Here is a 16382-nt window from a genome sequence, read left to right on the forward strand (position 1 = left end):
CAAATCTATTTAACATTTCCAGCTATAGACAAATAAAGGATTAGATTTTTATTTACCACTAGGCAAATAAGTTGGGTAAAGAATTAACTAAAAAAAAAATAATTTGTAGTTCAGTTCTAAATCTCTAGTTGCTATATTTGCCTGAGAACGTTTGTGTTAAACTAACAAATATAATAACATACTGATAATTTTCAAATTGTTTATATTTTCATACTAATATGGAATGTATTTTCTTTTAATTAACTCCTGAAAGTAAAGGAAGCTGGTATCTGCAGTCCTGGTTAACAAACTTTTTTTTTCTACAAAATACAGGGTACAGATTAGACTTTTATTCCTTGTTTTCTTTTTTCTTTGTCCCCTGAAGCCATTTGCTAAGTAACTCTGCTCTGTGATTTTCACAGCTTTTCCCTTTTGCTGTAATTTCAGGGAGGCCATGCACTCAGCTGCAGCTCCTGAACCCAGAAAGGTTTGCCCGGCTCATTAAAGAAATTATGAACAGTGTGTGGCCTGGGAGAGATGTGGTTGTACAGTGGTATCCAGGCTTGGAAGAAAAAAAGCACCCATCAGTTTCCTGGCTGAAGATGGTCTGGAAGAATCTATACATACATTTTTCTCATGACTTGAGTGTGTTTGATGAAATGCCGCTTATCCCCAAGACACTGCTGGAGGAAAATCAAACATCGGTGGAACTGGTTAGATTTAGGAATCCATCACCCATCATTCTGGAAGATGAATCTGACACTCAGCTCCCAGAATATTTAGCTGATATTATTCAGAAAATTGGTGGAGTTGTACTTAAGAAACTGGATATTTCTATTCAACATCCACTTATAAAAAAGTATGTGCATCCACCATTGCCAAGTGCTGTTTTACAAATAATGGAAAAAATGTCCTTACAGAAATTATGCAATCAGGTTGCGTCATTCCCACCGACACATAAAGATGCTCTTAGGGCATTCTTAGCTAGTTTAACAGATGCAAATGAAAAAGAGAAGAGAATTATTCAGGAATTGCTAATATTTAAAAAAATTGAAAAATTGTCTGATGAAAGTGTCCCTGTTTTTACTGGGCTAAAAGGTAGTAAGGTTTTACACCACACTGCCAAAATTCCTCCTGGTCTAAGGTTTTCTGTTCCAATAATTGACAGCAGTGATGAAGCAACTATTCGCTTAGCTAATTTGCTGAAAATAGAACAGCTAAAGAGCACAGACTGCTTGAAGTTTGTTATAGAAGACATAAGAAGTGATTTTTATTCATATGATGAAACAGCACAGATCATGCAATGGGTTCTTGAAAATCTGACTTTTCTGAAAAATGAGAATACAGATGTGATAGATTGGCTGACACCACTAAAGTTTATTCGGATCTCACCGGAAAAGATAATGTCAGCAAACGAACTCTTTGATCCTGAGGTAGAACTTCTGCAATATTTGTTTTATGCTGAGGAGGAAAGTTGCTTCCCCCCTGTTATTTTTACATCCTCAGATATTCTTCATTCACTAAGACAAATAGGCTTAAAAAATGAAGCAAATCTTGACGAAAATGATATCTTGAGAGTGGCAAAAAAAATTGAAAGTTTGCATTCTGACTCCAACACCGATCATGATTTGCTATTAAGAAAAGCTAGAACTCTCTTAACAATTTTGAACAAAAACCATATGCTGCTTCAATCATCTGAAACAAAAGCTGCAATGAAAAAGATAAAATGGATTCCTGCAAGTAAGGAAAGGCCTCCAAATTATCCAGGGTCCTTGGTTTGGAAAGGAGATCACTGTAATCTGTGTTCACCACCAGAAATGTGTGATATATCACATGCAATTTTAGTTGGTTCCTCAGTTCCTCTTGTGGAAAATGTACTGTTGGATATAGAGAAAGCACTTGGCATCCCCACCAAGCCCAGCATAAAAGCAGTCTTGAAACATTTCAAGGTGGTAGTTGATTGGCATAGTTCTAAAACCTTCAGTGATGAGGACTATTATCAATTTCAGCATATCTTGCTTGAGATTTATGGATTTATGCATGATCATCTAGAAGAAGGGAAAGAAGCTTTTAAAGCCCTGAAATTTCCCTGGGTTTGGACAGGTAAAACATTTTGTTCCCTCACACAAGCAGTTATAAAATCAGTTCCTGATCTTGATCTCCAGCCTTATCTACATTATGTTCCAAAAACTATGGCAAAGTTTCACCAGTTGTTTAAATGTTGTGGTTCAATTGAGGAGTTAACGCCAGACCATGTTTCTATGGTCATTCAGAAAATATATCTGAAGAGTGAGCAGTCTCTCTCGGAACAAGAGAGTAAGCAAAGCCTTCACATTATGTTGAGCATCATAAGATGGCTGTACAGCAATCAGATCCCCGCGAGTCTGCATACGCCCATGCCACTGTACAGTGGCAAACTTCCTTATAAACTTGCAATGAAGCCAATTCATGAGTGCTGTTACTGTGACATCAAAGTTGATGACTTAAACGATCTGCTTGAGGATTCTGTTGAACCCATAATTTTGGTGCACGAAGACATACCAATGAAAACCGCTGAGTGGTTAAATGTCCCATGCCTTAGCACAAGATTGATTAATCCAGAAAATATGGGGTTTGAGCAATCTGGGCAAAGAGAGCCTCTGACTGTGAGAATTAAAAACATATTGGAAGAATACCCTTCCATTTCAGATATCTTTAAGGAGCTTCTTCAAAATGCTGATGATGCTAATGCAACGGAATGTAATTTCCTGATTGACATGAGAAGAAATATGGATATAAGAGAGAACCTTCTGGATCCAGGAATGGCAGCATGTCATGGCCCAGCTTTGTGGTCATTCAATAATTCTGAGTTTTCCGACTCTGATTTCCTAAATATAACTCGATTAGGAGAGTCTCTAAAAAGGAGTGAAGTTGACAAAGTAGGAAAATTTGGACTGGGATTCAATTCTGTTTATCATATCACTGATGTTCCTATTATTTTGAGCCGGGAATTCATGATTATGTTTGATCCAAATGTCAACCACATAAGTAAGCATATCAGAGATAAATCTAACCCTGGCATCAAAATCAACTGGAGTAAGCAACAGAAGAGACTGAGAAAATTTCCAAATCAGTTTAAGCCATTTATAGGAGTTTTTGGTTGCCAGCTACCACTGACAGTAGAATCTCCCTATAGCTACAAAGGGACACTTTTCAGGCTGTCCTTTAGGACTCAGCAGGAAGCTAAAGTGAGTGAAGTCAGCAGTGCATCCTACAATACAGCAGACATTTACTCTCTTGTGGATGAATTTAGCATTTGTGGTCACAGACTGATAATATTTGCTCAGAGTGTAAATTCAATGGTTTTGAAATACTTGAAAATTGAAGCAGATGATCCTGGCGTGGCACAAGATGTTGTCACTATCAGAAAAAATCTGTGTTCTTCCAAAGCCTTGAGTGCACCAAATGTAAGTGTTTTAAAGGAAGCAGCTAAACTCATGAAGGTGTGCAGCAGCAGTACTAAAAAGCTTCCCACGGAAACACCAAAGTCATCATGTATCCTGCAGATAGTGGTAGAGGAATTTCACCATGTGTTCAGGCGGATTGCTGATTTACAGTCTCCACTTTTCAGAGGTACCGAAGAAGATCCAGCTGCTTTCTTTGAAATGGCTAAATCAGGACAGACGAAAAGATCAGGTGATGAATTGCCACAGAAAACAGTAGATTCAACAACATGGCTTATATGTTCTTGCATGGATGTTGGAGATGCTTTGAAATTTTCTTTGCATGAAAGTGGACGAAGACTAGGCCTAGTTCCCTGTGGTGGTGTAGGAGTGTTGCTGTCTGAAACCCAGGATCAAAAATGGATTGTGAAACCTAATTGTAACAACATAGGTGAAGTATTCTGCTATTTACCTCTGCGAATAAAAACAGGCTTACCTCTCCACATAAATGGCTGCTTTGCAGTTACTTCAAATCGGAAAGAAATCTGGAAAACAGACACAAAAGGAAGATGGAATACAGTATTCATGAGGCATGTTATTGTAAAAGCCTACATAGAAGCCCTTTGTGTCTTACGTGACATGGCAATCAATGGTGAGCTAGTTGACTACAGTTACTGTGCAGTGTGGCCAGATCCCGATTCAGTTCACGATGATTTTTCTGTTATTTGTCAAGGGTTTTATGAGGACATAGCTCATATGAAAAGCAAAGAAGGGATCAAAGTGTTTTCTGATGGTTCATCTTGGGTTTCCATGAAGAATGTAAGGTTTTTAGATGACTCCATACTGAAACGGCCAGATGTTGGGCCGTCAGCCTTCAAGATCTTTCTGAAGTACCTTAAAAAAACTGGCTCCAAAAATCTGTGTGCTGTAGATCTTCCATCCTGGGTAAGGACAGGATTTGAAGAAGCGGGATGCAAATACATATTATCGGAGAACACTTTCTCTGAGAAACAGTTCTTTTCTGAGGTATTTTTCCCTAACATTCAGGAGATTGATCCAGAGCTACGTGATCCTCTGATGCGCTATGTTCTCAATGAAAAACTTGAGGAGTTCTCAGGAATTCTTCGTGCTACTCCATGTATTCCCTGTTCATTGGATGGACATTCATTAGTTACACCATCAAGACTGATCCATCCTGAAGGAAGAGTTGCAAAGTTGTATGATGCTGAGGACGGAAGATTTCCTTATGGTACCACTCAGGATTATCTTAACCCTGTTATTTTGGTTAAACTTGTGCAGTTGGGAATGGCTAAAGATGATATCTTATGGGAAGATCTGATAGAACGTGCAGAGTCAGTAGCTGAAATTAACAAGACTGATCACGCTTCAGCTTGTCTCAGGAGCAGCATTATATTGAGTCTTATTGATGAAAAATTAAAATCTAGAGATCCTAGAGCTAAAGAATTTGCTGCAAAATGTCAAAACATTCCTTTCCTTCCTTTCCTTAGCAAACCAGCGGGCTTCTCACTGCACTGGAAAGGCAGTGATTTTCAGCCTGAAGCGATGTTTTCAGCAAATGATCTTTTCACTGCTGATCATCAAGATATAGTTTGCCTCATACAACCAATTCTTAATGAAAATTCCCACTCTTTTAAAGGTTGTGGTACTTTGTCATTAGCTGTCAAAGAATTTTTGGGTTTACTTAAGAAACCAGCTGTTAATTTAGTCATAAATCAGTTAGAAGAAGTTGCAAAGTCGTTTGATGGAATTACATTGTATCAAGAAAACATCACTAATGCTTGTTACAAATACCTGCATGAAGCGATGTTAGAGAATGAGTCAACAAAAGCCATGATAATTGAACAGCTAACAAACTGTAGTTTTATTTTGGTTGAGAATGTGTATGCTGATCCATCAAAAGTGTCTTTTCATTTGAATTTTGAGGCAGCACCCTATCTCTATCAATTGCCTAACAAATACAAAAATAGTTTCCGTGAGCTGTTTGAAAGCGTAGGTGTAAGACAGGCTTTCACAGTTGAAGACTTTGCTGTAGTTCTGGAATCAATAAATCAGGAGAGAGGGACCAAACAACTAACAGAAGACAGCTTTCAGCTCTGCAGGAGAATAATTAGTGAAGGAATATGGGGCCTCATTAGAGAGAAGAAGCAGGAATTTTGTGAGAAAAAGTATGGTGAGATACTGTTGCCAGATACTCGTCTTGCACTTCTGCCTGCAAAATCTTTGTGTTACAATGACTGTCCGTGGATAAAAGTTAAAGACACAACTGTTAAATATTGTCATGGCGATATTCCAAGAGAAGTTGCAGTGAAGCTTGGAGCAATACCAAAACGCCATAAAGCTTTAGAAAGATATGCATCTAATATCTGTTTTACTACCCTTGGAACAGAATTTGGCCAGAAAGAAAAATTGACTAGTAGAATTAAAAGCATTCTGAATGCTTACCCTTCAGAAAAAGAAATGCTGAAAGAACTCCTTCAGAATGCAGATGATGCAAAAGCTACAGAGATCTGTTTTGTGTTTGATCCTAGACAGCATCCAGCCGATAGAATATTTGATGAGAAATGGGCACCACTTCAAGGACCAGCACTCTGTGTTTACAACAATCAGCCTTTTACAGAAGATGATATTCGGGGAATCCAGAACCTTGGAAAAGGTACAAAAGTAGGGAATCCCTGTAAAACTGGGCAATATGGTATAGGTTTCAATTCTGTTTATCACATTACGGATTGCCCTTCTTTCCTGTCTGGCAACGATATACTTTGCATCTTCGACCCTCATGCGAGATATGCACCAGGTTCAACATCAACAAGTCCTGGCCGCATGTTTAGAGATTTAGATGCAGATTTCAGAACACAGTTCTCAGATGTACTGGATCTCTACTTAGGAAATCACTTTAAACTGGACAATTGTACAATGTTTAGGTTTCCTCTTCGAAATGGAGAAATGGCAAAAGTATCAGAAATTTCGTCAGTTCCGTGCTCAGATAGAATGGTCCAAAATCTTTTGGATAAGCTGCGTACAGATGGAGCAGAACTCCTAATGTTTTTGAACCATATGGAAAAAATTTCTATTTGTGAGATAGAAAAAACAACAGGAGCACTGAATGTCCTGTATTCTGTACAAGGCAAAATCACTGATGGAGACAGACTGAAACGAAAGCAATTCCATGCATCTGTGATCGACAGTGTAACTAAAAAGAAGCAGCTAAGTGAAATACCTGTACAGCAGATTACTTACACAATGGATACTGAAGACTCTGAAGGAAATCTCACCACTTGGTTAATTTGTAACAGGTCAGGCTTTTCTGCCATGGAAAAGGTATCCAAAAGTGTGGTCTCAGCCCACAAGAATGAGGACATTACTCTTTTCCCTCGTGGTGGAGTAGCAGCTTGCATTACTCACAATTACAAAAAACCCCACAGAGCATTCTGTTTCTTACCCTTATCATTAGAAACTGGATTACCTTTCCATGTGAATGGACACTTTGCTCTGGACTCTGCAAGAAGAAATCTGTGGCGTGATGATAATGGTGTTGGAGTAAGAAGTGACTGGAATAGTAGTCTAATGACAGCACTGATAGCACCAGCCTATGTTGAGCTGCTGATTCAGCTGAAGAAGAGGTATTTTCCAGGCACTGACCCTACAGTATCAGTGCTGCAAAACACACCTATTCATGCTGTGAAAGACACTTTAAAAAAGTTTTTATCCTTTTTCCCAGTTAATAGACTTGATATTCAGCCAGACTGGTATTGCTTAGTGAAAGCAGTTTACAGTTGCATTTATGAAGATTTGAAGCGTCTTTTACCTGTTATGAGAGCTCCAAATGTTGATGGTTCTGATTTACATTCTGCTGTTATCATCACATGGGTTAACATGTCTACTGTGAACAAAGGCAGACCATTCTTTGACAATTTACTACAAGATGAATTGCAGCACCTCAAAAATACAGAATACAACATCACAACACGGAAGACAGTGGCTGAAAATGTTTACAGACTAAAGCATTTACTCTTAGAAATTGGATTTAATTTGGTATACAACTGTGATGAGACTGCAAATCTCTACCACTGCTTGGTAGATGCAGATATTCCAGTCACCTATGTGACACCTGCTGATGTACGATTGTTTTTGATGACATTTTCTTTTCCAGACTCTAACTGCCACATTGGAAAGTTACCCTGTCGTCTTCAGCAGACAAATTTGAAACTGTTCCATAGCCTCAAACTCCTGGTTGACTACTGTTTCAAAGATGCAGAAGAAAATGAAATCCAAATTGAGGGTTTGCCACTCCTCATTACTCTGGACAATGTTTTGCAAGTTTTTGATTCAAAGCGACCGAAGTTCTTGACAACATACCATGAATTGATTCCATCACGGAAGGATCTCTTTATGAACACATTGTATTTGAGATACAACAATATTCTGCTCAGCAGTGAAGTAGCAAAAGTCTTTGATATCAGAAGTTTTGCTGAATTGTTATCATCTGTGCTGCCGAGAGAGTATAAAACTAAAAATTGTATGAAATGGAAGGAAAACTTTGCAAGTGAATCTTGGCTTAAAAGTGCTTGGCATTTCATCAGCGAGTCTCTAAATATTAAGGAAGAGCAAGAAGATACACAAGCAAAATTTGATGGTGTTATTGAAACTTTGAAGGACTGGACTTTGCTCCCAGGTGTAAAGTTTACTGTCTCAGCCAATCATCTGGTTGTGCCAGAGTGTGATGTCTTGCTGCCACTCAGCATCATGCACATAGCTGTCTTTCCAAATGCCCAGAGTGATAAAGTCTTCCATGCTTTAATGAAAACGGGTTGCATTCAGCTGGCATTGAACAAAATCTGCTCCAAAGACAGTGCTTTAGTGCCTTTGCTGTCGGGACGTACAGCAAACATAGATAATCCCTCCAGCATTCTGAAAGCCATACAATATATGGTACAGACATCAACTTTCAAGACTGAAAAGTTAGCAGAAAGTGACTTTGAGGCTCTCCTAATGTACTTCAATTGCAACTTATGTCATTTGACATCTCAGGATGACATTAAAATTTTAAAGTCTCTTCCGTGTTACAAATCAATCAGTGGCCGATACATCAGCATTGCAAAATATGGGACGTGCTATGTCCTCACAAAAAGCATCCCATCAGTAGAAGTAGACAGATGGACACAGTCAACTTCATCGGCTTTTCTTGAGGAGAAGGTTCATTTGAAAGATCTGTATACTATGCTTGGCTGTGTCTCTGTCGATGATCTTGAAGTGTACTTGAAACATCTTTTGCCAAAAATTGAAAGTCTGTCTTACGATGCAAAATTAGAACATTTGATCTACTTAAAGAATAGGCTAACTAGCATTGAAGAAACTTCAGAAATGAAAGAACAGCTGTTTGAAAAGCTTGAAAGCATTTTGATCATTCATGATGCAAGCAATAGGTTAAAACCTGCAAAGTACTTTTACGACAGGACTGTAAAAGTCTTTGAAGTTATGCTGCCTGAAAAATTCTTTATACCTCAAGATTTTTTTAAGAAGCTAGAGCAACTTACAAAACCAAAAAATCAAGCGGTGTTCCTTCCATCGTGGGTAACTTTTCTGCGACATATCGGTTTGAAATTCAACATCTCACAGCAGCAGTTACTGCAGTTTGCTAAGGAAATCAGCATGCGAGCAAATACGGAAAACTGGTCTAAAGAAACACTGCAGAATACTGTTGATGTTCTCCTCCATCATATATTTCAAGAAAGAGCTGACCTTTTTTCCGGAAATTTTCTGAAAGAATTGTCTTTAATTCCTTTTCTGTGCCCTGAGCGAGCTCCAGCAGAATTTGTGAGATTTCATCCTCAGTATCAAGAAGTTAACGGAACTCTTCCACTTATACGATTCAATGGGGCACAGGTGAACCCTAAATTCAAGCAGACCGACGTGTTGCAGTTGCTGTGGACATCATGTCCTATTCTTCCTGAGAAAGCAACACCTTTAAGCATCAAAGAACAAGAGGGGAGTAGTCTTGGTGCACAAGAACAGCTTGAGCAAGTTTTAGCCATGCTGAATGTTAATTTGGACCCTCCTCTGGACAAAGTTATCAATAACTGCAGGAACATATGCAATATAACAACTTTGGATGAGGACATGGTGAAAACTAGGGCCAAGGTCCTAAGAAGCATTTATGAGTTTCTTAGTACAGAGAAGAGGGAATTCCGCTTTCAACTTCGAGGAGTTTCTTTTGTAATGGTGGAAGAAGGTTGGAAGCTCCTTAAGCCTGAGGAGGTGGTAATAAACCTTGAGTATGAATCTGATTTTAAACCTTATCTTTACAAGCTTCCTTTAGAACTTGGTACTTTCCATCAGTTATTTAAACATTTGGGCACTGAAGACATAATTTCAACAAAGCAGTATGTTGAAGTTCTAGGTCGCATATATAAGAGCTCGGAAGGAAAGCAATTGGATCCCAATGAAATGCGCACAGTTAAAAGAGTAGTTTCAGGCCTGTTCAAAAGTCTTCAGAATGATTCTGTAAAGGTTAGGAATGACCTTGAGAATATGAGAGATTTTGCCCTTTACCTTCCCAGTCAAGATGGTAGGTTGGTAAAGTCTAGTATCTTAGTTTTTGATGATGCACCCCACTACAAAAGCAGAATCCAAGGTAACATTGGTGTGCAGATGCTTGTTGATCTCAGCCAGTGTTACTTAGGCAAAGACCATGGCTTTCACACTAAATTGATAATGTTATTCCCTCAGAAGCTGAGGCCTCGCTTACTTAGCAGTATACTTGAAGAACAGTTAGATGAGGAGTCGCCCAAAATTTGTCAGTTTGGAGCGTTATGTTCTTTGCAGGGAAGGTTACAGTTACTGTTGTCTTCAGAGCAGTTCATCACAGGACTCATTAGGATTATGAAGCATGAAAATGACAATGCTTTCCTGGCTAACGAAGAAAAAGCAATAAGACTTTGCAAAGCTTTGCGAGAAGGTTTGAAAGTTTCCTGTTTTGAGAAGTTGCAAACAACATTAAGAGTTAAAGGGTTTGCTCCTATTCCCCACAGCAAAAGTGAAACATTTGCTTTCTTGAAGAGATATGGAAATGCAGTAATATTGCTTTACATACAGCATTCTGACAGCAAGGACATAAATTTCCTCTTAGCATTAGCCATGACCTTAAAATCTGCAACTGACAACCTGATCTCTGATACCTCATATTTAATTGCCATGCTGGGTTGTAATGATATTTATCGGATCAGTGAGAAGCTTGACAGCTTAGGCGTGAAGTATGACTCTTCTGAGCCATCAAAACTTGAACTACCAACACCTGGCACTCCTATACCAGCTGAAATTCACTATACACTTCTAATGGATCCAATGAATGTATTTTATCCTGGTGAATATGTTGGTTACCTTGTTGATTCTGAAGGTGGTGATATATATGGATCATATCAGCCTACTTACACCTATGCAATCATCGTGCAAGAAGTAGAAAGAGAAGATGATGAAAGCCCCAGTTTTCTAGGGAAGATTTACCAGATTGATATTGGATATAGTGAATATAAAATAGTGAGCTCCCTAGACTTGTACAAATTTTCCAGACCAGAGGAAAGCTCTCAAGGCAGGGATAGCACACCTTCTACCCCAACCAGTCCTACAGAATTTCCAGCACATGGACCGAGGGCAATTCCACCTATCTTCACTGGTAGAGAAAGCCACAAAACAATGTCCTCAAAACACCACTCTCCAAAAAAGATAAAGTCAAACTCGTTGCCAGAAATATTAAGAGAAGTGACATCTGTGATTGAACAGGCTTGGAAGCTTCCAGAATCAGAAAGAAAAAAGATTATTAGAAGGCTGTATCTTAAATGGCACCCAGATAAAAATGCAGAGAATCTTGATATAGCAAATGAGGTTTTCAAACATTTGCAGAATGAGATTAACAGGATGGAAAAACAGGCCTTTATGGATCAAAATATGGACAGAGCCTCAAGGAGACCATTTTCATCTTCCGCTTCTCGATTTCAGTCAGATAAATTTTCATTTCAGAGATTTTACACTTCATGGAATCAGGAAGCAACAAGCCACAAATCTGAAAGACAGCAGTATAAAGAAAAGTGTCCCTCCTCCACAGGGCCCTCTTTTTCGTCCCAGCGCTTTTTCGTCCCCCCTACGTTCAGGTCCGTTGGCAATCCTGTGGAGGCGCGTCGATGGCTTAGGCAGGCCCGAGCCAACTTCTCAGCTGCACGGAACGACCTTCATAAAAATGCCAATGAATGGGTGTGCTTTAAGTGCTACCTTTCTACTAAACTAGCCTTGATTGCAGCTGACTACGCTGTGAAGGGCAAGTCAGACAAAGACATAAAACCAGCAGCTCTTGCACAAAAAATAGAGGAGTACAGTCAGCAACTTGAAGGACTTTCAAATGATGTTCAGACATTGGAGGCTTATGGAGTAGATAGCTTAAAAACTAGGTATCCTGACTTACTTCCTTTTCCACAGATTCCCAATGATAGGTTTACTTCAGAAGTTGCTATGAGAGTGATGGAATGTACTGCTTGCATCATAATAAAACTTGAAAACTTCATACAACAAAAAGTATAAATTATTTGAAGAGGTAAGGGAACTGTTTTATCAAGAATTAGGTGTTTCAAGTGGTGGCATACAAATGCAATTGTGCAGATTATGGAACATCCAAGAGGTTGCATGGTGCCAAGCAGTTTAGAAGTGTCGTGAACAAAAGTGGATTGTACCGAGGTACCTAGAACTAAAATTTACTTAAATGGGATTTTTTTTCTTAACTGAGCCTGCTGTTAAGCAAACTGTAAAACCTGAATATTTTTTAGAATTTGCAAGGAAATCGAGCTGCAAAAATTAGATGTATGCACAACATTGTGATGAATTGGCATATTATTGAACTGCACTTTATATAACCAAAGCTTAGCTTTCTGTTAGATAAAGCCTGTAATTGTAACTCCTTATTAGATTTATTTCATTTAATGTAATGTTTCTGAAAGGGTAATGTCAGTTTTCAATGTACTAATCTTAAGACTGGACATACAATGAAATGGGAAATGGGATGGAAGTTAAAATAACTTTGGAGAAACTGCTCCAAAGTATTATCTGTATTCTTTTGCGTTCTGTGGACATTCATGTCACCCATAGTAATAATCTTATCAGCTGGATCTGATTATAAATTTGCTGCAGCATCAAACTGTAAACATTCAAAGGATAGTTTAGTACATGTAAATTGGTACAGTTATTTTAAATGCTGAATAATGATACTTGATTTAACATGCCACATCATGCATTGATTGCATTTACTTTATTATAAAATAATTAAGTATTTAATTTACTTTTTCTTTTAGAGTCTGTCATCTTTTGTCTAATGAAAAAGCATGTGGATGATATAAAATCTGTGAACAGAATTATTATATGGTGTTTTAAGATTTTTTTTTGGAACACCAAAACTCAAGTTTTCAGACGCCTAAATGCTTGAGTTCCTTTTTTTCCCTTGCGTGTGTGCCTTTGTGTGTGTACATATATATATATTTTTCCACAAACATTGGTAATAGTACAGTTCAGTAACTTATTTTTGGTGTACACAGAGCACTGTTTTTTGTTACATGTTTAAAGGTGCTGCAATGTAATGCTGGTTTTATTTTGTTATTCACTACAGCCCTTGAGAAATCTGATTATTAGTTCACACTTTTTCTTTTATAGTTTGTAATACTGTTGGTAATGTCATGCTCAACATGTATGTTCAACATTAGCTTTTTGTAAAAAAATTTTTAAAAATAAAAAATGGAAGGATAATGTTAAATGAAAGGATTTTTTTTTTTGCTGGATCAGCCACATTAAACATAAATTCAAACATTTTCCAGTGGCATGCTGTTACACTGTCTTCTTGACAGCACAGTGAAACTGCAATTTAACTTACAGAATACAAAGGAAAATAAACAACAGCAAGCTTGCTGATACAGCTGATATAGCTGTGATAGTGTTGTAATACAAAAACAAAAAATCACAATGAGGTCTGCCTCAGTTTTGAGTAAATTATAAAGGCCTTGATCTCGAAGAAATGTGACAATGGAAAATGATACTGCTTCTGATTGTGGAGACCTATTATTATTATTTTTGCTATTAAATTAAGTGCCATAAATTTAATAAAGAAAAATGCAAACAAATATTTCAGTCCGATGTGTTTTGGTTTTATAATGTAAGCTAACTTTACCTATTATTTGAAGCTTTTATATAGGTAAATACACAATCTTTTTTTGATTAATTCTAAATAATTGTACAAATATTAAAATACTATTGAAAAGTTAACTTGCCTTTTTTTTTTTTTTTGCAATGACATATGTTTGCAGTTTTCTCAAACAAATTGTACATTTTGCTGGTTTTTTTTTTGCAATAAATAGCATGTAAGTAAAACACAAAACCTGGTCTGCCATGAAATAAATTAGTTTAGTTAATTTCCTATATTTTTAAAATAGATTCCTTTGTGGTTCTTGCTTTGTACATCAAGTCAGATGAATAGTCTTCAGACTATACAAAATACTTGAAACGGAAACAGTTTTCATGCTTCTCATTTTAAATGAAGCTAAAACATAAGGTCTCATGGAAGCATGCAAAAGTGTGACAGGAGCACCATGAATAGTTTCCTGTTTTAATGTGAGCTCTTGAGGAAGAAAATCTTCTAAGTGTATAACTGTGTTTTATAAGCAACTTATGTTGTCTTACCAGTATTATTATTATGAACTGTTAAAATGGCTGTGCAGAATCACTAAACTATTCTAACTTTAGTTTTGTTTAGTTTGTATATTCTGCTGAGCACTGACACTGAGAAAGAAAATAGTCCCAGTTCTTAAGAAGCTAATGGTCTGAAACAATTTTAAAGCCTGAGCCAAGTTGAGAAAGAAAACTGGAATGGCACAGAAAATGAATGAATTAATTCTGTTATTCCTGAATTGAAACTAACAATAAAATTTACAGATGACTGCAGAGGGACAGGCAGGAGAGGTGTCTCAGTTGGAAGTCTCTTAGTTTCTTATTTGCTTAACTCACTGTAACAGCTAACATAAATAAAGAGACTTTGTGAGACCAGGAAACCATGTTCGGACAGAACATGATTTTGTAAGTGCCATTTAATTCCTGATTAAAAATAAATAAATAAAATGCTTAATTGATTCTTCCTTTTGGCTCAGCTGGGAGACTTGACAATGTGTCTAAGACAGGTATAGAGGCTAAGAACAGTTAGGATGTGATGATTCTGTACTAAGGATCTGTAGAAGTAAATGTTAGCAGGTTCCACAAAAATACATTTAGCAAGTAATTCTGCACGTTAAATGACTTCTCACTGGAGAAAATATCTTTTCATTCAGGTCTATCTCTTGCCTTCCACAGGTACCACCAGTTTATCTAGGAAAAGCAGCTTCAGTTCTTGTCTCCCAAAATTACAGTTGAGTAGTTTAATAAAAAGTCAGTGGTCTAGGAAGCTGATTCAACTATACACAGAGCAGCTTAAATCTAAGGAACTGCAGTTGGAATAAGCCTTGATAGTCTTGTTACTATCTTGTGCTTTAAAAGCTTTCCTCTCAAACACTGAAGTGTTACACAGCTATTCTAAAAAGCACAGGACACTTGCCTCAACAATTAGTGACAAGAAAAAATATATTTTGTTTGTTAGTGGTTTTGTTCTGTTTTGGTTTTGTTGTTGTTTTTTGTTAAGGACATAGATTTTTGTGTAGCTGACTACCAGAAGAATAAATGGTTTATTGTGTAAAAAATGCAGTTTTCCAATATATGTACTCAAATCATTATCAGTAAAGTTACTGTAATGATTTGTGAAATAGGGTTTAAAATTTACTACAAGGACTGCATTCACTTGGAACTGGTATACTTGGGTTGCTTTAAAAAAGGCTATAATTAAATCTATTGTAATTGCTCCAATTAAAGTAGAGGAATGTAGTACCACCTTTGAGATTTTCTGTTGCTGGATCTAAACCCTTTGAGAAAGGCTGGATTGGTCCTGGGGAACAAAGGAAGAACTGATAGTTCAAAAATAACTAAACCTGGCAGCCAAATTAAATGCTTTCATTTGAAGAAGACACACATTTTTTTTGACACATGAAGGATTTTGTCAATGAATTTTGATCAAAACTGTTTATTTTTTCTTTGGTTTGTTTTCTGGATGATTAATTCAGTAGCACTGCAGTAATTTCTTTGTTTACTTTCACCCACTACTGATTAAGACAAACGAATTCTAGATGTCCAATGAAACCTAATTGTAAAGCATTTTCTAAATTCTGCTAAGTACATTTTTAGCTGGGACCAAGAATTGTGTTCATATTTTTAAATAAAGTACATTTCACATTCTTAGTCTTGTATAAACAATTTTGTTTTAAAAATGAAAACATTCATTTAAGCTGTGTTTCATTTGAATACAAAAGCAGAAGCAGATTGTTCAAAATGTATAAAGTTTATTCAAGAACGTGGTTTCCAATTCTTGCAATTTCCTTTTGCATAAAGCTATATAAAGATAGACAACTGCAAATACTAAAGGACTGTGAAATGGAAAAAAAAAAGCTTATGTTTGCACAATCACCAGTGAAGTTTTTCTATAATTTTTCCACTGTGTAACAATTGCAACCAGTTGCAAGAACAGCTGTAAATAATTCTTTTTGAGGGAGTAAATATGCAAACAAATCAGTTCACTATGCTGGTAGTGATTTTTTTTCTATTTGAATAATGCTTTTGGAAATAAACTAAGAGAACTGCATACTCTCATTTCCCTGTGCCATAATTTTCTGTTACTCTAACTAATTACTGTAGTTTGATTCAAGTAGAAACAGTAATTTTGAAGTATTAAAGCGGGGGAAATAGACATCCACATAGAGATATCAAAAATTATAATTTAGTGATGTATGACCTATGTTAAGATTAACAGCAATTCAGATGGTAGCATCAGCTGATAATACTCTGGTAATGTTAGCA

General features: G+C 37.0%; 1 protein-coding gene across 2 annotated transcripts in view; it reads left to right on the forward strand.

Moving 5' to 3' along the window:
* SACS (sacsin molecular chaperone) overlaps positions 1-16167 on the forward strand; it is a 58052-nt gene extending 41885 nt beyond the window's left edge. For both annotated transcript variants that reach the window (XM_077173873.1, XM_054653978.2), the window contains one exon: positions 427-16167. In XM_077173873.1, coding sequence (XP_077029988.1) covers positions 427-11990 — 11564 coding nt within the window. In that variant the 3' untranslated portion in view covers positions 11991-16167. The remainder of the gene's footprint in view (positions 1-426) is intronic.
* The last annotated feature ends 215 nt before the right edge of the window (positions 16168-16382 follow it).

The sequence above is a fragment of the Agelaius phoeniceus genome, chromosome 2 (genome assembly GCF_051311805.1).
Source record: "Agelaius phoeniceus isolate bAgePho1 chromosome 2, bAgePho1.hap1, whole genome shotgun sequence".
Taxonomy (NCBI): Eukaryota; Metazoa; Chordata; class Aves; order Passeriformes; family Icteridae; genus Agelaius; species Agelaius phoeniceus.